Here is a 25,128-nt window from a genome sequence, read left to right as displayed (position 1 = left end):
ATCCCTGGAGAAGGAAATGACAACCCACTCCAGTGTTCCTGCCTAAAAAATTCCATGGACAGAGAAGCCTGGTGGACTAGAGTCCGTGGGTTTGCAAAGAGTCTGACAGGACTGAGTGACTAAGCATACATGCACTCACACACATAGTTACTATAAAGATTAAATCAATTCATTTATGCAAAGCATTTAGGGTAGTACTGATACATGTTGGCCATTATCAGAAGAATATTGATACCCCTCCAGTATTTTTAACACACAATGACTTCTTTGTAATGAACATATAGTTGTGTTTTATGAGTTATTTTAGGTTGATTTAAAAGGCAAACACACAAACAGCTAAGGAAATACTCACCACCTCACAATTTTGGATTTTGAGTGGAATATGTTAATATTATAAAAATTTGAAAAATATTGAAAATTTAAGGAAATAGAAATGCACTAGAAGTTATTATGTGTTTAGTATGTGTTCTTCTAGATTGATAACTATGTACATTTTATGTGTATATATTATGAACATGTGTGATATTTCTGACATTTCCTATATTTTTTGAGACTTTCTGCATACACTTACATGTACAAACTTGTATATTCCTTTATCATTAAAATCTAAGATGACTGTGTTTGTATGTGGGAAAGATGTTCATTTTGCAGTTCTTTGGACCTGAAATGTTATTGAATTCATCAAGTTAACATTCTGCATGAAAGAATGTGAAAGTCACTCAGTTGTGTCTGATTCTTTGAGACCCCAGGGACTATACAGTCCATGGGATTCTCCAGACCAGAATACTGAAGTGGGGAGCTATTTCCTTCTCCAGGGGATCTTCCCAACCCAGGGATCAAACCCAGATCTCCCGAGTTGCAAGCAGATTCTTTACCAACTGAGCAATCAAGGAAGCCCATTGACAGCTTACACAGTCCAAATCTAAATTTGCCCATGGCCCCTTACAAGATCAAGAAGCAAGGTTTTCTATTCATGAGTCGTTGATGCTGGGAGAGGGTTGGTCTTTACGGCTTAGCACTCGTTTCTGTTGATGGGTCGACACGTAATGCTGATACACAGTGCACAGCGCAGAGGAGAGAGGAGGCCAGAGGACATCAAAATGCTTTTTATCTCTAAATTTTTCTTGAGTCATCATAAAATATGAATTTTATCTCATATCTATGTAATAGAACTTTAAAAAGATTTCAAGTGGTTTTGCCAGTGTTTATAAATAATATTGTATATAAATGTTGACATTTTTATAATAATATACTTAAAACTTTCACATTTTTATATCACCATATATCCATATATGGACAGCCAAACAATACATTCCAAACTGAGCTTAGTAGGGAAAGTTACCTTTCTTGAAGAATTTTTACCAAATGTGTGTGAAAGCAGCACCATCTGTTTATAGAGGTATGTGCTCAGCAAGAAGCACCTTCCAGGGACTTCCCTGACTGCCAGAGATTAAGACTTTATCTTCCAATGCAGAGTTCAATCCCTGGTGAGAGAGCTAAGATCCCACATACCTCATGGCCAAAAAAACAAACAAACATAAAACAGAAGCAATATTGCAACAAGTTCAATAAAGAATTTAAAAACAGTCTACATCAAAAGAAAAAAAAAAGCTCTTTAAAAAGGAAAGAAAAGAGGACAAAGTAAAGGTAAAGGAAACCAAGTGTCATTATTTCCCTGAGTGCTCAAAACTATTCCCTTCCCTTTAAAGCTTCATCAGAAAGTATCAGAAAACACTGGCTTTCTTTAAAAATAAATAAATAAAGGGTAAAATTCCTATGCTACTTTTTGTGATTTCTAAAATCCCACAAAAATACAATTATTTTCTTTTTTCTTTAATGGAAGGTCTTTGGAGAAGGGTCATGAGTTAATGGATTATTAAAATGCTTAATATTCCCTTTCAGTGTGATAGTTGGAGCTTTTTCTCCTTCATTTCTCCCTTCTGTCTTTCTTTTTGTCCTTTTTCTTTGAACAGATATCATGGCACCCTAGAATCTATCAGGAGGATAGATTCTATCAGGTTCTTGACAAAGTTGTGCTTTTACCTATGTGACCTTGAACACATCAATTTTCCACTATATTTACTAGTTCCTTCATCTTCATGACAAGGAACTCAGCCCATTCACCTCTAAGGTAGTTTTTATATATGACATCTCTGTAAGTAAACAAATATGTGTATACGTGTGCCTTGACCTTCAGCAATCGGTAGCTAACTCTTCAGAGAAACTGACGGGAAAACATCCACTTAAGCCGTTCTTTCTAGTGTGAGACTGACAGCTATGCCCTGCACCTTGGTTCTAACGTTTCGGAGTCCAATCCCATGGCAGCTTCTCTTGTCATCACCCATAGCATACTGATGGTAGCTCCTGTCGAGCTTTACAAGGGTGCTAATGACTCCCTAAAAAAATGTGTTTCTTCAGTTCAATTCAGTCGCTCAGTTGTGTCTGACTCTCTGCGAACCCATGGACTGCAGCACGTTAGGCCTCCCTGTGCATCACCAACTCCCGGAGTTTATTCAAACTCAACGTCCATTGAGTCGGTGATGCCATCCAACCATCTCATCCTCTGTTGTCCCCTTCTCCTCCTGCCTTCAAACTTTCCCAGCATCAGGGTCTTTTCAAATAAGTCAGTTCTTTGCATCAGGTGGCAAAAATATTGGAGTTTCAACTTCAGCATCAGACCTTCTAATAAATACCTTGGGAAAGTGAATGTTCTTGAAGCCCTTGGAGAAGCCAGGTGAGAGGTGAGGAGGGTGATCTTTAGGCAGCTGTGGAGTAGATCACACCTAATAGGTTATTTACAATATTTCTGTCGTACATCTTCAATATCATGCTGGGTTGGTCTGACATTCTGATTTCAAATCCCAAATCCTTGCTTGGTGTTCCTGTGCCAATACAGTTAGCCATACTAAACTTAAAGTTCTATTGACCTTGGTCTCATACTCACAGAGTCCATTCCTATAGATATTCTCCAGACTCCTGCCAACCTTGATTGGTGATGTCCTGAAATTCTCAGCAGATCAGATTTGGCATTTCACTGTCTGGGCTATGTGGGCTTTGAAGTTTCACACCAAACACAGGAAAGGCAGGATGATGGGGTTGAGAGTAAGGGAGGCTTGTATCTGCTTGTGTTTAACCCTCCAGGTGCAGTCAGTAACGAGACTTAGTGCTGGGGCAGTTCCTATTCCCTGGGTGAAGGGGAGGAATTATTGGGTTTTGAAATGAGACTTAAGGATTTGAGATGAGAAATTCTCAGATTCTTACTTCTCTACCCAAATGCCCCTACCCTAGGCCTCAGAACCTCACTCCCTTCTGGTCATATTCTTATCTTTCCTTAAAAGCCAAACAAGCTTATTTGGGGAGGTAACTGCACGGCTACAATGTGGTCATAGCATCTGTCCTCAAATACAGTTTCCCAAGGACCAGAGGAAGTGAGAGACTTCTTCAAAGTTATTTAAGCTTGCTGCTGCCTGCTTGTTTTGTCAGTTGGATAGCCTCAGGATTAAACTACAGCAGAAGCCAACTCCCCCCATGATGTTCATAATCTCCATCTGCAAGCTTCTCTGCTACAGGAAGTGATCCCTCAGTGCTTTGTTCCACCTAGCTTTCACTCCATGATGCCACTGGCGATCACTTAAGTAAGTCTGATGCTACTGCCGGGGCTTCTCAGGTGGCACTAGTGGTAAAGAACCCACCTGCCAGTGCAGGAGACATAAGAGACCTGGGTTCAATCCCTGGGTCAGGAAGATCCCCTGGAGAAGGGCACGGTAAACCACTCCAAGATGCTATGTGTTACCACTGTGACATTTCCCACCAGGATGAGTGTATATGTCTAATCTTCAAATAAGTGAACAATTCAATTATATTTGAATGTTTATCTCCTGAGACTGCTCTAAGACCAGTATCAGTTATAAACATGGAAGGTAGCTGAAGGCCACACAAACTGGTTAATTTGGTGAGGGTTTAATAAAGATATTAATACAAAGGGATGTCTAAGGCTTGCAGAATTTCCAAAGACTAGTGCAATAACTCTAGAACTAACAAATTCTGAAAGCCGTTACCTCCTGTGTTCCTGGAGGAATCAATATAAGAAAAGAAAGCACTGGAGGGGAAGCTTTGAAATGGGCCATCCAGCAGAATCTATGGTTTAGGTCCAGGGACGAAGCCAGCTATGACATTTTGCAAGAAAAGAGACTGGGAAGAAAACACTCTGACCCTACTGTCTTCCCTTCTAGTCACAACCACTGGCTAAACACAGTTAAGTACGCAGAGAACAAATGAGCCCACTGACGCAGCTAGTACAGCTGAGCATCCAGAAGCAGAAACGAGATTAAAGGGCTAGAGAATAAATCTGGAAGAACGGAGGAAAGGTATTCAACATGTAGTAAAGGCAGCGATGGAGACAACGACATGGAGAACAGACTTGTGGATAGAACGCATGGAAGGAGACTGTGGGACAAATGGAAAGAGCAGCATGGGAACACGTACAGTATCATGTGTAAAGCAGGTGGCCGGTGGGGATTTGTGTGTGGCTCAGGGGGCTCAAACAGGGTCTCTGTGACAAGCCTAGAGATGTGGGATGGGGAAGGGAGAGAGAAACACAGATATATGCTTATGGCTGATTCACGTGGATGTATGGCAGAAACCAGTGCAATATTGTAAAGTAACTATCCTTCAATTAAAAATAAATAAATTAAAAATAAAATAAAATACATTAAAATGTACCAGTGAACTTGTGATTTTAATATGCAGAACATGCACATAAATATATATGTGTTTACATATATATAGTATATATATATGATACACATAAGTTTAATTTGGCTTATACATAACTAAAGAAAAATGAGAATGAACATTCTGACTGATTATATTTTCACGAGGAAAACGTAGTCTCAAAAAAAATTTCTCCATCTTCAGTTCAGTCACTTAGTCATGTCCAACTCTTTGTGACCCCATGGACTGCAGCACACCAGGCTTCTTTATCCATCACCAACTTCTGGAGCTTGGTCAAACTCGATGTTAAACTCATTGAGTTAGTGATGCCACCCAACCATCTCATCCTCTGTCGTCCTCTTCTCCATCTTAGTAGTTCCCAGTTTCTCAACACACAGCTTTATTTAATTGCCATGAAATCCTAAGGGTTTGCAGGAATCTGCAACCCCAGGGATGCAGAAACTGATTTAAATAATTCTGAGACAACCATACATGAATTCTGTTCAGGCGATGGTACTGCTGATACTTTATGTAAGTTTTCTAAATGAGATATTAGAGGTCTCAACATCATACTCAAAGATATATTTTTGTCTAGTTGCTATTATTAAGGTTAAAACTCAAAAATAAAACTATAAAAGCAATAAGAAATTCAAATGATGTAGAGATTTATTGTACTTTGTTACTTATGCAGTAATTACAAATTGCATTTAAAATTGATTCTTTAGAATATTGTTATATATTGCTCCTTACTGTCAATTACATAAAACACATAGGTAATTCTGTGTACTTTATAATCCTTTCATTGTTTTTTTTTTTGTTTTGTTTTGTTTTTTCAAGTATCACAGTGTTTATTGATAGATACAAGTATATAAAATCAGGGCATGAACATGACTTGATAAATTAAGTAGACTTAATTTCAATACTACAATAAGAGGGACCAATTCAAATTCTCACCATTTGTTTCACACCCACAAAGACCACTTCAAGGGCATTTACGATCTCTCAAAACTGATCAGTTTTGTGCAAGTAAACCATGTTTCTTTTAAAAAGACTTGTGCACTTGCCCAGGCTCAAGGATATTAAAATCTAGCACATAAAGCCCATTACTAGAGGTAGAAATACAGGCAATATACTATTACGGCAACAACCATCAATTACAGTTAAGAATTGTATACAGTTAAGGTGGTATACAGTTGTATACCACCCCTCTCTATATGTTTTTTCCCAAACATATATGTGTGTAGGTTTGTTATTTATTTATTTTTCTGTATAATTTAATATTTTCTTATCCCAAGAGATATTACTAAGATGCATGAATCTAGAAAGATTGTAGAGTGTCCCAACATATAAAAGCACTTAAAAAATACTTTACTGTTTTAAAAAATATGTAAAATAGGAAAGTCTGCAAGTATATAGAGAACAGATTTGTGGTTAGCAAGGGTGAGGGATTGGGGGGAGGGATGGAGAATTAGGTTGGCTTTAGTAGATGTCTATTATATATAGAATGGACAAACAACAACGTCTTAATGTATTGCAAAGAGAACTATATTCAGTATACTATGATGAACCATAATGAAAAAGAATATAAAAATGTATATATATTTACACACACATATATATACATATGAATACACACACACACACACACATATATATATATAAATGAAGCACTACTTCATTTATATATGTACTTATAAATGAAGTAATGTAGAAAGAATGGAACATTGTTGTACTTCAATTTGAACAATTAATGGAATTAATATTTGATATAAACAAGTAAATATTAAGCTATGAAGTAACACATTTAATAAAAAGGAAAATGGACATTACAAATAGCACCAAAATATAAAAGACAGAGATTACAAATACATCCTCTCTTTATTTCAATAATCTTTCAGTTAAGTTCCGTTCAGTTGCTCAGTCTTTGAGACCCGATGAACCGCAGCACACCAGGCCTACTTGTCCATCATCTACCCCTGGAGTCCACCCAAACTCATGTCCATTGAGTCGGTGATGCCATCTAACCATCTCATCCTATGTCATCCCCTTCTTCTCCTGCCTTCAATCTTTCCCAACATCAGGGTCTTCTTCAATGAGTCAGCTCTTCACAACAGGTGGCCAAAGTATTGGAGTTTCAGCTTCAACATCAGTCCTTCCAATGAACACCCAGGACTGGTCTCTTTTAGGATGGACTGGTTGCATCTCCTTGAAGTCCAAGGAACTCTCAAGAGACTTCTCCAACACCACAGTTCAAAAACATCAATCTTCTGCACTCAGCTTTCTTTATAGTCCAACTCTCATGTCCATACACTACTACTGGAAAAAGCATAGCCTTGACTAGACAGACCTTTGTTGGCAAAGTAATGTCTCTGCTTTTTAATACGCTATCTAGGTTGGTCACAACTTTCCTTCTAAGGCATAAGCATCTTTTAATTTCATGGTTGCAATCACCATCTGCAGTGATTTTGGAGCCAAGAAAAATAAAGTCAGCCACTGTTTCCACTGTTTCCCCATCTATTTGCCATGAAGTGATGGGACCAGATGCCATGATCTTAGTTTTCTGAATGTTGAACTTTAAGTCAACTTTTTCACTCTCCTCTTTCACGTTCATCAAGAGGCTCTTTAGTTCTTCTTCACTTTCTGCCATAAGGGTGGTGCCATCTGCATATCTGAGTTTATTGATATTCTCCTGGCAATCTTGATTCCAGCTTGTGCTTCTTCCAGCCCAGGGTTTCTCATGATGTACTCTGCATATAATTTAAATAAGCAGGGGGACAATATACAGCTTTGACATATGCCTTTTCCTATTTGGAACCAGTCTGTTATTCCATGTCCAGTTCTAACTGTTGCTTCCTGACCTGCATACAAGTTTCTCAAGAGGCAAGTCAGATGGTCTGGTATTCCCATCTCTTTAAGAATTTTCCAGTTTATTGTTATCCACACAGTCAAAGGCTTTGGCATAGTCAAAGGCTTTTGACATTTCATGCAAAGATCAGCTCAATAAAGGACAGAAATGGTATGGACCTATCAACAATCTTTACTAAAGTAAGAAATAATAACCAACTTCAGAAATTTAGAACTGAATACTGTTAAAGTCCGTGGGGTCGCAAAGAGTCAGACACAACTGAGCGACTGAACTGAGCAGCTAAAGTAATTAAACTTAGAAGGTATTAGACTGAGGAGGCTCTAAAGTCTTAGTAGACTGTACACAAAACAAAACCCAAATCTGAGAATACAAAGATCAGAAAATGAGACATAAGAAAAAACAATCACAAACAGCTAACTCGACTTTCCCCAGGAAGGCAACAGCTTACTATGTAACCAATGAAATATTTTTTTTGTTTTGTTGTGATTCCACATCTTCTCTATAAAAATTTGTCCCCTAGCTCCTAATCCCTGGAGTGTTCCTAGCTATTTTCAGTTTGGAGCTGCCTGATTCAAATTGAACTGTGCTTAAAGAAAGACTTGAAAATTCCCATCTGCCAAAGTTCATTTATTAGCAATATATATGTAATGGTAAGGTCTGAGTGGTTTTCTTACAAGATGAAAACTCTTTTTAGAATGATCACTTTCATTATTGGATCCTGGACTTCAAGGTTTACTGTTGATACACTGACATTTATTTAACTATTTTGTTTATATTGAGCCCTGTGATTGAAGCAGGACTCCCATTTTCTCTCCTTTTAGGGGAGATTCTCTTCAACCACGGGGAGAAGCGACCACACGGTGGCTGAGTCCATCCGTTGTTGGCGTCACAGCAGAAGCCAGGACAACGCTGGTCCTGTTTGTGGAGTTCCGTGGTGTCCGCTCTGTGCTGTGCTCCACGACCCTCCTGGTGCTGATCTGCAGTGACTCTCAACTGCACACACCCAAGTATTTTCCCTTGGGAATCTGTCTTTTCTGGATTTCTGTTATTCCTTTGTGTACACACCAAAGGTCCTAGTGACCTGCATCTCTGAAGACAAGAGCATCTCCTTCACTGGCTGTGTAGTCCAATCTTCTTCTCTGCAGGGCTGGGATACAGTGAGTGTTATCTGCTGGCTGCCATGGGTTTTGACTGCGAGGTGCCTATTTCCAATCCCCTGCTCTCTGCTCAGGTCATGTCAAGGAGACTGTGCATCTGTTTGTCTGTATATTCCTATACTGGGGGTTTTGTCAATGCAATAATAAGCTCCAGTAACACACTCAAATTGAATTTTTGTGATGACAGTGCTATTGATGACTTTTTCTGTGATGTCCCTGGTGAAGTTGGCATGTGATGTGAAAGAGTCCTACCAGGATATACTGTACTTCCTCCTGACCTCCAATGTGATCATCCCCACTGTGCTCATAATTGCATCCTACCTCTTCATCATCGTCACCATTTTGAGGATCCCACTCCACCCAGGGCCGCCTCAAGGCCTTCTCCACCTGCTCCTTCCCCCACCCCGATCTCTGTCACCTTGTACTATGGCTCTCTTCTCGACATCTACTCCTCCCATCCAACTTCCAGCTATCCCTCTGAGAGGGACAAGATAGTGTCTATATTTTACACCATGGTGTTCCCCATGCTGAACCCCATGATCTATAGTTTGAGTAATACAGATGTGAAAGAAACTCTGAACAAACCCTTCATATTAACATAATCCAAAGTCTAAATTGACAAGAACTTCTCAAATCAGTGCTTAGTGATAACAGACTTCTTCAAGGGAAGCTTGGGTCGAAGAATTAAAGAATACTAGGTTGAGAAGATATTGTTTTGCTTTAGTCATCATATTATAATCTATACTCTAAAACATAGGTTCAATTTAATATTACTATAATTTTTAAAGTAGCATTCATAATTAATGCAAAATAAAAGTGTGCATATTTTGCCTGGAATTCAAAAGACTTGAATTTTACTTTACTAACCCCCCTGATTTGACCCAATTTATTTTCTTTGCCTAATGGGATTTATGGGAATATGAAGAAATTGTCTTATTGATTCTGGGGGGTTTAAGGAAAAAAAAAAAACCAAAAAACTTACTTCTCATCACATACTTAGAGCTTCTGTGGAAATAAAAGAATAAGCAATGTTAGCATTGTGATGAAAACAGAATGGCCAGTGGCTTGTTACTTAAAGAATGTATATGGAAAAGAAAGAGCAGATGCATCAGAGGTAGTGCAGTGAAGTGGCTGCAACTATTTCCTTTAAGTTTTTAATATAAATGTGTTTATCAATGTCTGTACTACAGCAGTAGCTAAAATCTTTCAATAGCAAAGTTCTAACTTATGAGATTCAGGCTGCTCATTCATGATATGTGACTAATAATCCTTAATTTGCAGGGTTGTAAAGAGTATTAAAAAATGCCAACTGACCCTGCCATGCACTGAAAATGGAACTTTAAGTTTCTTTGTACTTAATATCTTCTGGCGGGAAAAAGGCCTTGGGTCTAGAACACAATGGGGCTTGCTTATTGGCTTTTCAGTTTCCATTTGTTCTCCTTGCTATTTCCCTTCAGGGGACATGTGGTGGTCCACAGTGGGAGAGAAGGGAAGTGAAAATGTTCGGCACTCAGCTGTGTCCCAGTCTTTGTGATCCCATGGAAAGTAGTCCACCAGTCTTCTCTGTCCATGGAATTCTCCAGGCAAGAATACTGGAGTGGATAACCATCCCCTAGCTGCTAAAGAGGAGAAGGTGATGGCACCCCACTCCAGTGCTCTTGCCTGGAGAATCCCATGGACGGAGGAGCCTGGTGGGCTGCAGTCCATGGGGTCGTGAAGAGTTGGACACGACTGAGTGGCTTCACTTTCATTTTTCACTTTCATCAATCCCCTGGAGAAGGGAAAGGCTACCCACTCCAGTGTTCTGGCCTAGAGAATTCTGTAGACCATGGAGTCACAAAGAGTCAGACACGACTGAGTGACTTTCACTTTCACTTTCTCCAGGGGATTGACCAACCCAGGGATTGAACCCGAGTCTTCTACATTGCAGGTATATTCTTTACTGTCTGAACCACCAGGGAAACTGATGGCAGGCTTTTGTCTGTAAGAGTTTGCTCTCTCTCAGGATTATACACAATCTAAAAGACACATATTTCTAATGATTTGAAAAGATGTTTGTTTGTTTTCAGTTTAAAAATGATGAAACAGTTGGCTAATAGTAAATTGACACCACTTTTACAAAGACACAAACTGATGAAAATATTTTCCATGTACTCACCTAGAGTTATATGAATAAATATGGAAGGAATTACTTGCTAAAAGCTATATGTGTATAAAATCTTGTGTAATCTATAAAAATTTAGCCACCCAAAATCTTTCCTCATAAAATGAAGTTCACTGACTAGTATTCAAAGTCAAACTATGTGCACAAAGCCCATTGAATTACTTTTCTCTGTAAGACCTCCAAAAGATAAGCAAGTAGAGAGATTTCATGAAAATCTAGTACTCAAGATGGATAATACAGTATTTTAAAATGTCAAACAATCTAGTATTATATGTATATAACAATTTAATCACAACAAAACAGCATTAAAAAAGAAAAATGATTTGATTAATGTTTCATCTTTTAAGTATAACATCTTGTATTTACCTGAAATATGGCAATGTTTCCAAACATGTTTATAAACCAATAACTTGGAAAATGCAATGAGAGCTTTCTGCAAAATATATAAAATATATATAACTTTCATCTCTGTGGCCTTATGGTCTGTGTTGCTTTCCAGAAGGCCTCTTTGATGTCTTTGTTTCTCAGGCTATAGATGAGAGGGTTGAGCAGTGGGTTGATCACAGTGTAGAACAGGGCAGCCATTTTGTCTCTCTTCAGGGAGTAGGTGGAACTTGGCCTTGAGTACATGAAGAGCAGGGATCCGTAGAAGAGCATGACCGAGACCAGGTGTGAAGCACAGGTGGAGAAGGCTTTGCGCCTTCCTGAAGCTGTGTGGATCCTCAGAATAGCCAGAAGGATATTGAAATAGGAAATTATGATGACAAGAATGCTGGAGAGGACGGTGAAACCCACAACACCCAGGAGGACCTGCTCATAGACCTTGGTGTCTGTACATGACATCTTTACCAGTGGTGGTGCATCACAGAAGAAGTGGTCAATGATATTTTTGCCACAGAAACTCAGGCGAAAGGTGTTGGCAGTATGAGCGATGGCATTCAACAACCCTCCTATGTAGGAGCCAGCAACGAGTCCGGTACAGAGAGAAGGGGACATAGAACTTGAGTAAAGTAGCGGGTTACAGATCGCCATGTGGCGGTCATAGGCCATGGCTGCTAGAAGATAGCACTCAGTGTAGGTTACAGCACAGGAAAAGAAAAACTGGGCTCCACATCCAGCCAGTGACATACGCTTATCTTCTGAGACACAAGTAGCCAGGATTTGGGGGTGTACACAGAGGTGTACCAGAAATCCAAGAAAGAGAGATTGCCAATGAAAAAATACATAGGTGTGTGCAGGTGGGAATCAATATGAATTAAGATAACCAGGGTCATGTTACCAGACAAGGTGATCAAATAGAGCATCAGAAATATTCCAAAAAGAATCAGCTGCCACTTGGGGTCTGATGAGAGGCCCAATAAGATGAATTCAGTCAGGGTGGTGTGATTTCCAATTTCCATGTCCACTAGGAGAAAGCTTGATAACATAATGAGATAAATAAGATAGTGATTTTTCTTTTGAAAGAAATAAGTAGGGTATCAATTAAGTCAGCAACTACTAGGAGGCATATTAAATCCTTATTATGTAGATAAAATACATAGTTCAGTCTGTGACATGGTAAGACCACTAAACTGGAGAAAACATCTGCTTTTAAAATTAAGACTTTCCCTTACTAATTGTTTAAGGTAGAACTAGCAATTTGGTCTCATCAAACAGTTCAGCAAAATATGACCCCAACAGTTTGTCTGGTTGAGTTAAGCAGATATACAGGGAAACATCCAACCAAATGTCTGGTACGTGATGAGTGCTCAAAAAATATGAGTATTCTGTGTGTATTATTGAACATTTGTGTGTCAGGAATCATGCAGATATTTCTACAAATATCAGTACACTGTAATGTTCCTGCCACTATTAATACAATAGAAATATTTACATATTTCTTTCTATATATTTTTGCTTAGCTGCTCAGTTGTGTCAGACTCTTGCGACCCCATTGATGTACGTAGCCCGCCAGTCTCCTCTGCCCATGGGGTTTCCCAGGCAAGAATTCTGGAGTGGGTTGCCATTTCCTTCTCCAGGGTATCTTCCTGACCCAGGAATTGAATCCAGGTCTCCTGTATTGCAGGCAGACTCTTCACTGACTGAGCTATGAGGGAAGCCTCACATATACCTACATTCCACTATGTTCAGATAGTATCCTAAATCCATACTTAATCTGCTTAATCCATTTCACAATTTACAAGGTATTATTTTAATCATCACCTTCCCAGGTGGCTCAGTGGTAAAGAATTCATCTACAATGCAGGAGACATGAGTTCATTCCCTAAGTTGGGAAGATTCCTTACAGAAAAAAACTGGCAACCCACTCAGTAGTCTTGCCTGGGAAACTCCATGGGCAGAGGAGCCTGGGAAGTTACAGATCATGGGGTCACAAAAGAGTCAGACATGACAACAGTTAGTAACAGCAGCAATAAAATTATAATCCTTGTGTGTTAGTAGTTGAAGAAACATTTCCAATGCCCTATGGGACTGATCAACAGTAGAGCTGGTATTTGAGCCTAGAGTTTCCTTTATCAAGAACACAAGTTCTCAGCTGTTAAGCCATTGACCTCTCTTAAAAATAGGTAAGTGCATTTTTGTCTTGTTCCCCTATAATCCTTGGACAACCTGAATTTCTTTACCTACAAAGTGAGATTTAAAAGCTATTTTTAATAATGTTTTTATTCTGCACTTTCCTATAGTTTATGTGAGATTTATACACATAGTTAAACATTTTTGGATTCAGAGAACTTTGAATATTAGAAAGAACCAATTTTTTGATGTCAAGGTGACATTGAGAAATCATGAATCCTTCCAGCTTTGTATCTTGAACTTCCAGAGCTCTCAAAGAGAAGCCACAAGAAGGTATCTAATGTAAGCTAAAAGAAGGTACCTAATGTAAACTCTATAGAATGAGTGCTCATGCTCCAAGAGCTAGTTTACTTCCCTCTCAAGTATAGAGGCAGTGAAATAAAGTTAGAGCTAAGAGAACTGTGATTTACTTTAATATTAAAACATTCATCTTTGATTTAAGCCAGAGACAATGCTATACCTAGAATGCAAATCTAAATTTTCTACCTCAGGGTCTATTGGTTTGGTTCCACTTGTTACTTGTGAGGTAGCTCAATCTTTCCAAGATAAGGTATCCTAAACTTTCAAATGTATTGATACATGATGTGTTCAGAGAGGATGCGACTTCATTAATAACACATTGGTGAAAGCAACTTTGGAGTCCTGAAGACCATTCCATTTTTTTTCAGTATATACTGGATTTCTTCTCATTAACACACCAAGCACAGACACTTTAGTCTTATACTCAAGGTTCTATAAACTGACTTTAACTTAAGCTTTTATAAACCTCCCTCTCACCTCTTGTCTTTATCTACTAGAACTTCAACCAAAGTATATTACTCACGTGACTGATCCCCACACATCGTGGGGGCTTCACAGTTACAGTGCTGTTGTTATTCATTTGTACAGTACGACTTCTTTCCGAATATGCTCAAACTTGGTAGAATTATCTCTGGTGGAGTTTTTCAGTATTATAGTGTTAACACATAAAATGGTGCGTTATAGGTACTTCGCTTGTGGTCTGGTGGTTAGACTCTGCTCTCCCAATGCAGGGGACCAATGTTCAATGCCTGGTCTAGGCCTTGTGACCATAAATTAATTTTCTACATTCATGACTCTACTACTTTTCTGTAAATAAGTTCATTTGCACCTTTATTTTATATTCTGCATATAAATGGTATATGGTATTTGTCTTTGTCTGACATAATTGTCTGACATAATTGTCTGACGTAATTGTCATTCAGTATCACAATCTCTAGGTCCATCCATGTTGCTCCTAAAGGCATCATTTTGTTCTTTTTTGATGGCTGAGTAATATTCCATATGTACCACCATAAACATAAAGCTAATTTTTAACACAATATAAATTTAGGAAAAAAACTAAAATATCTGGACAGAACCAGTTATTACTCTTGTACAAGTGCCCTCTAAAGAGATAACTGGAAAAAATAAACAACTGTTGTGGTCTAAGCTCAAAATATTCTCAGAAGTAGAGATATTTAAAAGACCGCCCAAAAATGAGTTCAATGCTAGCCCATTGTCAGGGGTAATGAGAGCAGGAGAGGATATCCATGAGAAGAAAGAACATATATCAGATTCCTAACATGACAGGGAATCTGGTAAGCCAAGAAACAGAGTGATTGACTTAAGATTGGGTGGACAGAGGAACTAGGAATGAGCCATATAAGTTATCAGCTCACTAAGCTTGTCGGAAGCCATCTTAGGGACTTCCCTCTTGAAACTGAAACAACTGGAAATATTGCCATCCTGAGGGAGTAACACCATCAGGTTTGCATTTTCAAGGTTTACTCTGGCTGCAGATCAGACAATGGATTGAAACTCCTCTTAAATGGAGTTTCTCTGAAATCCTTGGTCCTCTATTACCTCTTCTGTTAAGTCTTCTGATAAAGGCAGGAAAGAGACATTCACAAATTGATAGGGACTGTATAAACTGGGGACTTATCTTAATAAGCAAGACTCAAAGACTCTCAGTCTCAATATATCTTCTTACCAGGAAGGTGTATTTATACAATGATTTAATCTCCAAAGACTAAGAAAGGTTTAAAGACAAGATCCATTCAAAGTATTAACTGGTAATGAAAGCATCCCTTCTGTATTTTTTTTTCTCTAGAAATTACAAGAATCTGGAAAATGTGAATTAATAAATTTGGTGAAAACTTTAGAACATTCTATAACAAGATGGGACCTCATAGTCACACTGAATTCTCTGTGAAACATAATTGCATCACAAATGAATCACATTATACTTTGTACTAAATCTCTAATGTTTAAAAGATAAAGAGGGTTTAGGACTCGGTGCACCAACTTCAGGGTGTACTGGTTAAAAAATAGAAGCAGTTTTTAAAATTAAAAAAATAAGGAAAAAAAGTTAACTAATCACAAAGCAATGATCTCTGTGATATACACACTTAAATGACCACAGTACTTTACTGATTTCATGATGTCTAGAGTAGATCTGTTATTACATCCTGTGATCTGGCATCATCTTGGGGTTTGTTTTGATAGTTTGCCACATTGGCAGCACCATGCAGAGGCCAAGCCTGGATCTCAAGAAACATCGCATGTTTCTCTTCTTGCTTTTGGAATTCTGACACCACCAAGTAAACAAGCCTGCTAGTTTTCTGAATAATGAGACATCTGGCTACATTCTCTTTGTGACTCCAGCTGACAGCAAGTTGGACCCAAGACGTGTGAGTGGATCCACATGTGAGAGGTTAAAAATTCTGCAACTGAAAAATTTCTAAGTTTCTTTCTAATACTGACATTCTATAATTATAAGAGATGAGTAATAAATAATTTGAAATTCATGTATTTGATGATGAATGCCTAGTTTCACCCTCCAAAACTGATCTATCTGCTCATTTTCCCTAGAACCTACTTGTCAATGCAGAAGACATAAGAGACGCAGGTTCAATTCCTGGGTTGGGAAGATCCCCTGGAGGAGAGCATGGCAACCCACTTCAGTATTCTTGCCAGGAGAATCCCCATAGACAGAGAAGCCTGGCGGGCTACAGTCCATAGGTCCAAAGAGTTAGACACGACTCAAGCAACTTAGCATGCATTCATGCACACGTTAGGAATCAACCTACTCTGTTTCTCTCCTGTCTTCTCTTCAAACTCCCAAGGAATTCTGGTGTCCCAGCCTTCAAAACATATCCTGAAAGGACTTCCCTGGCAGTCCAGGTGTTAAGACTCTGTGATTCCAATGCAGGGGCCATGGGTTCAATCTGTGGTCGGGGAACTAAGATCCCACATGATCTATGGTGTGGGGGGAAAAGAAAACAAAGTTTATCCAGAGTCAGAGCACTTGTCACCACCTCCACTGGTATCATCGTGATCCAAACGGCCACCATTTATGCCATGAATATTGAAAAATCCTTCCACTGCTCTGCATACTTCTTCCTCTATAGCCTGTTTTCCAAGTATCATTTAGTATTGTTCTTTCAAAAAAAAAAAAAGGGGGGAGGGGGCAAGCCATGTCACCCTTGTTTAAAAAAAAAAAAAAACTCTATAATGTGTTCCAATATATTTTAAGTTGCAGTGAAATTCCACAGAGTGGCCCTAATATCCTCTGTGAGCAGACTCTATGGTCCCTACAGAGCCTTATTTTCTAAGACTCACTCCTCTATTTCTGGTCCAGCCTTGTAGATTTCCTAATTGTTCTCAAGAACAGCAGCCCTGCCCCAAAACAAAGATTGTTTTGTGTTGAGAATCTGGGTTTCCTGTCTGTTTCCTGTGTGAACAGTATTCCCCAGATATTATCAAGACTCACACTCTCAGCTCCTTTAAGTTCCAAGCAATTGACATTTTCTGCCTTTTCTGCTCACCCTCATTGCTCTATTTTAACTTCTCTCTCCCCTTCCAAGCAAACATCCCCATGCTTAACCTGCTCAGACCTGTTCTTTTTCCCCAGCCATACGGCCATCCTCTCCTTTTTATTAAGTTAATGGTTTATCTTTTGCTTTCAAAATGTAACAACACAGGTCAGAAAGACTTCTCTGTTTCGTCTACTGCTGTATTCCAAAGTATGGAAGGGCTCTTAGCATCTGTTTGGCATTTAATCAATATCTCTGAAATTAATTAATGGGTAATTTGCATTTATGATTTGAAGATATCTCCTTTCTAACCTTGCTCAAACTCTCCAGGACACACCTTCCCTCAAGTGGTCAGTGTATTACATCACTGTTAAGAAAAAAGTGTAAATAAAACAAAGACTCACAGCCGCCAAGATGGACTAAAATAAATCCCAAATTTGAGTTAAACTGCAAATAAAAAGTGAATAAAATAAAACACAGAAAACTGTCAGAGCCAGTCCTGTTGAGCCTCCCGTATAAAAGGAGTTCATATGTCATGTGATCCTTGAAACAGCTCTGTCCCTTTCTCCCTTCACTGGAGCTCTTAAAATTCAAGGGAAGAAGGCATCTTTCTAGCACCAGAAAATGAGGGTCAAGAAGGAAAATATCGCTCACTAGCCGTTTAAAGAGCACAGCGTTCTCAGAACTACTAGAGTCAAAAAAGCATGTCTTTTTTGCCCTCTTATTTTCTCTACTCTCTACATGACTATATGATGACCCAGCATAACTACCACATTGAGTTAGAATTCTGAATGAAGGTTACATATAACATGGATGAAATTCTAGGTAGAGGATTGTGTGTGTGTGTGTGTTTGGCATAAGAATGACCCTTCGAGAGCCAGGCCAGACTCTGTCTTAGGTCATGGAAAAGCCAGAGCACTCAGTTACCGCTTACCCTAGCTGCTTACCCTTAATCAGGAAGGACACTTCTGGAAGTGACACCTTCTTCCCTCTCCTCTGATGCTTTGGGGAGCTTTGTTAGATATAATATAAGTGTTTCCTCAATAGTCCTTTGGGACCTCTTCTACAGAGCATCCCAGAAATACGTGCCTCCCTCACCAAAGACACAGTTAGAGCTCATTTGGAGCATGGGGATAATATATTAATTAAGACACGATGAAATGAGTATTTCATTAAAGGTCATCTCTCAAAATGAAACTGTCACAATTCAATTGTACATGTGTGTGATAGTAGAAGCTCCCCAAATGGTACTAATTAGACTATTCTAGAAATTATCATGTGATTCATTGTGTTTTTTATTTCCCCCATTATATGTTCCACTGTCTGTCCCGGCTACTCTTCTTTGTCTCAGTCACCGGGAAACACCTATCAATCCTTGGTGTCAATGCTTGAATTGCAACCCTCTTGGGCTTCCCTTGTAGCTCAGTTGGTAAAGAATCTGCCTGCAGTGCAGGAGACCCAGGTTGGGTCCCTGGGTTGGGAAGATCCCCTGGAGGAGGAAATGGCCACCCACTGCAGTATCCTCGCCTGGAAAATCTCATGGACAGAGGAGCCTGGTGGGTGGGCTGCAGTCCATTGGGTCACAAAGAGTCAGGCACAACTGAGAGACTAACACACACTAAAATTCATATGTTGAAGAGCTAACCTCCAGTAAGTTGGACTGTGGCTGTATTTAGAGACAGAGCCTTTATAAAGGTGATTCAGCTAAAATGAGATGGTTAGGGTGAGCCTTAATGCAATCTGACTGGGATATTTATAAAATATTTTACAAAATGGAACAGAGACACAAAGAGATATCAAGAAAGCATGTGCACACACACAAAAAAGATTCATGTGAGGAGAAAGCAAGAAAGTGTCCACACGTCAACAAAGAATAGAGACTTGAGAGCACACGAAACACACTGGCTCTTGATCTTAGCCTTTTAGTCCCCAGAGCTGTGAGCAATAGTTTTCAATAGTTTATGACACTCAGTCTCCGGTGTTTTGTTATGGCAGGCCTGGCAAACTAATGCACTCACTTATCAATACTGGGGCTTCTATTTTAATAAGCCTTGTGTTTTCTGTGTATAAGGCTTATGAAATGTGATGCATCATAACAAAGCATTCTTTAATCTTCATTAATTCTTATATAAAACTGAGCAAAGAAATATAAACATTCATAGACTTCAGTTGCTATCAATTTTTGCTTTACCTCATTGAGATTTTCACTCTGAATATTTTCTTGAATGCAAAGCTTCTGGAAATCTATCTCTATAGTTTATTTCTATCTACATCTTAATTTTTGTATGCTTCATAAATAGCTCTTCTTTGTCCTTCATTCTTATAGATGTTAGGGAATTTTTTTTAAACTACATGACTCTAAAGATATGTGTTCTTTCTTATGTGTATTGTCAAGGAAATCTTTGTATTATAGCAAGTGAAAATAAGAAAATCAGGAAAGAAAAATAAAGTTATTTTGAATGACATTTTTATGAATCTTAAAACTATACACTTTTAAGAATTTTTAAGGATAAAATTAAGAGTTTTTAAATGACAAGTCAAGCAGGGCAAAGCCTAACACAGAAGCAACATAGGATGAAGGGGTTGTGTGTTGGGGAGACGTGTACCTGCCTGTGCTTAACCCTCCCAGGCACAGTCAGTAAGAGGCTTTCATGCTAGCACCATAGCCTCTGTCTCAGAACCCCAATCCTTTCCAGTAAATACTCTTATCTTTTCAATAAATACCAAGCAATTTTAACCATTTGTTAGCTGAAGAACTCTGCCCTGCTACAACTTGGTCATAGCATTGGTCCTCAAATATAGCACCCCAGGGCCAAGAGTGGGGCTTCCCAAGTGGCACTGGTGGTAAAGAACCCAAATGCAAATGCAGGAGACATAAGAGATGCAGATTCAATCCCTGGGACAGAAAGATCCCCTGGAGAAGGGCATGACAATCCACTCCAGTATTCCTGCCTGGAGAATCACTCACACATGCAAGGAACAGAGGAATCAAGATATTTCTTCAAAGTTGTCCTTAATTTGGTAGATCCCTGCTTGCATTATCAGTTGGATAGTCCCAGATTTAATCTGCAGCAAATGAAACTCTCCATGTGATACTTAAAATCTCTATTAACATGTTTCTACGAGTCTACAGGTGATAGGTGGTAAAGAATGCACCTGCAATGCAGGAGACACAGGTACAGTCCCAGGGCAGGAAGACCTCCTGGAGAAGGAAATGACAACCCACTCCAGTATTCTTGCCTGGAAAATACCATGGACAGAGGAGCCTGGTGGGCTACAGTTGACGAGGCCACAAAGAGTTGGACAGAACTAAGCGACCAAGTACACATACCTGTTTCTCTAACATAGGAACTGATCCCTCAATTCCTTGCTCTCCACCTGTTGTTCACTCCATGATGCCACTGGTGATCACTGAAGTAGTCTGAGGCCACTGATGCAATGTTACCAAGTGGCACTTCCCATGAGGCTGTTTATATGTCTAATCTTAAAATATATGAATGATCCAATTCTCAGTTTAGTTCAGTCACTCAGTCATGTCTGACTCTTTGTAACTGAAAGGATGGCAGCACACAAGGCCTCCCTGTCCATAAAAACTCCCGGAGTCCACCGAAACTCATGTCCATTGATTTGGTGATGCCATCCAACCATGTCATCCTCTGTCATCCCCTTCTCAGCCTGCCCACAATCGTTCCCAGCATCAGGGTCTTTTCCAATGAATCAGCTCTTCACATCAGGTGACAAAAGTTTTGGAGTTTCAGCTTCAGCCTCAGTCCTTCCAATGAACATCTAGGACTGATTTCCTTTAGGATGGACTGGTAGGATCTCCTTGCAGTCCAAGGGACTCTCAAGAGTCTTCTCCAACACCACAGTTCAAAAGCATCAATTCTTCAGCACTCAGCTTTCTCTATAGTCCAACTCTCACATCCATACACAACTACTTGAAAAACCATAGCATTGACTACATGGGCCTTGGTTGGAAAAGCAATGTCTCTGCTTTTTAATATGTTTTCTAGGTTGGTCATAACTTTCCTTCCAAGGAGTAAGTGTCTTTTAATTTCATGGCTGCAATCACCATCTGTTGTGATTTTGGACCCAAGAAAAATAAAGCCAGCCACTGTTTCCACTGTTTCCCCATCTATTTCCCATGAAGTGGTGGGACCAGATGCCATGATCTTAAGTTTTCTGAATGTTGAGCTTTAAGCCAACTTCTTCACTCTCGTCTTTCACATTCATCAAGAGGCTCTTTAGTTCTTCTTCACTTTCTGCCATAAGGGTGGTGTCATCTGCATGTCTGAGGTTATTGATATTTCTCCCGACAATCTTGATTCCAGCTTGTGCTTCCTCCAGCCCAGGGTTTCTCATGATGTACTCTGCATATAAGTTAAATAAGCAGGGTGATGATATACAGCTTTGACATATTCCTTTTCCTATTTGGAACCAGTCTGTTTTTCCATGTCCTGTTCTAGCTGTTGCTTCCTCAGCTGCATACAGGTTTATCAGGAGGCAGGTCCGGAGGTCTGATATTCCCATCTCCTTCAGAATTTTCGTTTATTGTGGTCCACACTGTCAAAGGCTTTGGCATAGTCAATAAAGCAGAAATAGATGCTTTTCTGGAACTCTCTTGCTTTTTTGATGATCTAGTGGCTGTTCACAACTTGATCTCTGGTTCCTCCACCTTTTCTAAAACCAGCTTGAACATCTGGAAGTTCACGGTTCATGTATTACTGAAGGCTGGCTTGGAGAATTTTGAGCATTACTTTACTAGCGTGTGAGATGAGTGCAATTGTGCGGTAGTTTGAGCATTCTTTGGCATTGCCTTTCTTAGGGATTGTAATGAAAACGGACCTTTTCCAGTCCTGTGGCCACTGCTGAGTTTTCCAAATTTGCTAACTTATTGAGTTCAGCAGTTTCACAGCATCATCTTTTAGGATTTGAAATAGCTTAACTGGAATCCCATCACCTCCATTAGCTTTGTTCATAGTGATGCTTCCTAAAGCCCACCAGACTTCACATTCCAGGATGTCTGGCTCTAGGTGAGTGTGAGTAATCACACCTTCATGATTATCTGGGTCGTGAAGATCTTTTTTGTACAGTTCATCTGTGTATTCCTGCCACCTCTTCTTAGTATCTTCTGCTTCTGTTAAGTGCCTACCATTTCTATTCTTTATTGAGCCCATCTTTGCATGAAGTGTTCCCTTGGTATCTCTAATTTTCTTGAAGAGATCTCTAGTCTTTCCCATTCTGTTGTTTTCCTCTACTTCTTTGCATTGATCGCTGAGGAAGGCTTTCTTATCTCTCTCGGCTATTCTTTGGAACTCTGCATTCAAATGGGTATATCTTTCCTTTTCTCCTTTTCCTTTCACCTTTCTTCTTTTCACAACTATTTGAAAGGCCTCCTCAGAGAGCCATTTTTCTTTTTTGAATTTCTTTTTCTTGGGGATGGTCTTACTTGCTGTGTCCTGTGCAATGTCATGAACCTCTGTCCATAGTTCATCAGGCACTCTGTCTGTCAAATCTAGTCCCTTAAATATATTTCTCACTTCCACTGTATAAGGCATGTGATTTAGGTCATACCTGAATGGTCTAGTGGTTTTCCCCACTTTCTTCAATTTAAGTCTGAATTTGGCAATAAGGAGTTCATGATCTGAGCTACAGTCAACTCCCGGTCTTGTTTTTGCTGACTGTATAGAGCTTCTCCATCTTTGGCTGCAAAGAATATAATCAATCTGATTTTGGTGTTGACCATCTGGTGACGTCCATGTGTAGAGTCTTCTCTTGTGTCATTGGAAGAGGGTGTTTGCTATGACCAGTGCGTTCTCTTGGCAGAGCTCTGTTACCCTTTGCCCTGCTTCATTCTGTACTCCAAGGCCAAATTTGCCTATTACTCCAGGTGTTTCTTGACTTCCTACTTTTGCATTCCAGTTCCTATAATGAAAAGGACATCTTTTTGGTGTTTTAGTTCTAGAAGGTCTTGTAGGTCTTCGTAGAACCGTTCAACTTCAGTTTATTCAGCATTTCTGATTGGGGCATAGACTTGGATTACCGTGATATTGAATGGTTTGCCTTGGAAACAGACAGAGATCATTCTGTCGTTTTTGAGATTGCATCCAAGTACTGCAACTCGAACTCTTTTGTTGACCATGATGGCTGCTCCATTTCTTCTAAGGGATTCCTGCTCACAGTAGTAGACATAATGGTCATCTGATTTAAATTCATGCATCACAGTCCATCTTAGTTCACTGATTCCTAGAATGTCAATGTTCACTCGTCTCATCTCCTGTTTGACCACTTCCAATTTGCCTTGATTCATGGACCTAACTTTCCAGGTTCCTATGCAATATTGCTCTTTACAACATCAGACCTTGCTTCCATGACCAGTCACATCCACAACTGGCTGTTGTTTTTGCTTTGTCTCCGTCTCTTCATTCTTTCTGGAGGTATTTCTCCACTGATCTCCAGTAGCATATTTGGCACCTAATGACCTGGGGAGTTCATATTTCAGTGTCTTATATTTTTGCCTTCTTATACTGTTCATGGGGATCTCAAGGCAACAATACTGAAGTGGTTTGCTATTCCCCTCTCCAGTGGGCCACATTCTGTCAGACCTCTCCACCATGACTCATCTGTCTTGGGGGGCCCCACACCACATGGCTTAGTTTCATTGAGTTAGACCAGGCTGTGGTGCTGTGATCAGATTGGCCTGTTGTCTGTGATCGTGGTTTCGTCTGTCTGCCCTCTGATGCCCTTTCTCAGTGCCTACCTTCTTTCTGGGGTTTCTCTTACCTTGGACTTGGGGTGTCTACTCTCGGCCACTCGCTGCTCCAGCATCGTGCAGCCAATACAAATCGAACCCAGTTCTATTTGAACATTTATCTCCTGAGACTGCTCCAAGAACAATATCCATTATGAAAACCTGGCAGGTAGCAGAATGCCACACAAGCTGTTTAATTTGGTGGAGATTTAATCAAGGAATTATTATAAAGGGAGGCATCTGGCTTACAGACTTTCCAAAGAAATTGGCTCAATGGTAAAGAATCTGCCTGCTAATGCAGAAGACATGAGTTTAATCCTTCAGTCAGAAAGATCCCTTGGAGAAGGAAAGGGCAATACACTTCAGTATTCTTGCCTGGAGTCCCATAGACAGAGGAGCCTGGTGGGCTCCTGTATAGGGTCACAAAAGAATCCGACACAACTGAGTGACTAAAGAACAATATTATAATGCTCTATCTATGTCAGGCAAATATAACAGGGGAAAAAATCTGTTAAAAGGAATTATCTTCCATACTTTCCAATAAGTTTTGTCCTGAAATTAAACTTAAACTTAAAAAAAATAATTAGTCTATTTAAAAAGATGGAAGGAGATGATTGTTTTCTGGAAAGAAAGTTGAACCTGAAGCAGGTTAAACATAAAGGGGTCAGTTGAATGGAGTTTTCATTTTCCTTCTACGTACTGTGGGGATTTTGACTCTTTTTAGTAACAGACATGAATTAATATAGCCTTCTAATAGAAATTTAAAAGAATTATTTCCCTCTATCTATAAACATATTAAAGACAATTAATGACACTGTTTATAAATGATTTTTTTTAATTTTTCTTTATAATTATTTATGTCCATATGTGTACAGTCAGAATCTCCAGTCCAACTTCAGCATAACAAGGAAAGACTCTTTTCTTGGAGAAATCTTGCCATGTTGTGGTGTATAAAAATAATACTGTGCTTAAAGTATTCACACTTGTGTTCAACAAGAAGCGCTGTCCTTTTGCCAGGCTCTGCTGCCCTAGATAGAATCCATACCCTTCCAAGTGTCCATAATCTAGAATCCTAACTCTAGTATTTATAA

General features: G+C 39.4%; 2 protein-coding genes and 1 pseudogene across 2 annotated transcripts in view; 1 reads left to right on the top strand and 2 right to left on the bottom strand.

The window, feature by feature from the left end:
* LOC110144557 (olfactory receptor 5J3-like) overlaps positions 1-25,128 on the bottom strand; it is a 141,163-nt gene that overhangs the window by 24,272 nt on the left and 91,763 nt on the right. The window lies entirely within an intron of this gene.
* LOC110144595 (olfactory receptor 9G19-like) lies at positions 4,394-9,406 on the top strand (annotated as a pseudogene).
* On the bottom strand, positions 11,262-12,300 carry LOC110144554 (olfactory receptor 9G4). Its single transcript, XM_020904496.2, is given in 2 exon segments — positions 11,262-12,060; positions 12,063-12,300. Coding segments are annotated over 2 exon segments (936 nt in total). The 3' UTR covers positions 11,262-11,362.

This window comes from Odocoileus virginianus, chromosome 10, assembly GCF_023699985.2.
Source record: "Odocoileus virginianus isolate 20LAN1187 ecotype Illinois chromosome 10, Ovbor_1.2, whole genome shotgun sequence".
NCBI lineage: Eukaryota > Metazoa > Chordata > Mammalia > Artiodactyla > Cervidae > Odocoileus > Odocoileus virginianus.
The sequence above is the reverse complement of the archived record's forward strand: the minus strand, read 5'-3'. Positions and strand labels throughout refer to the sequence as shown.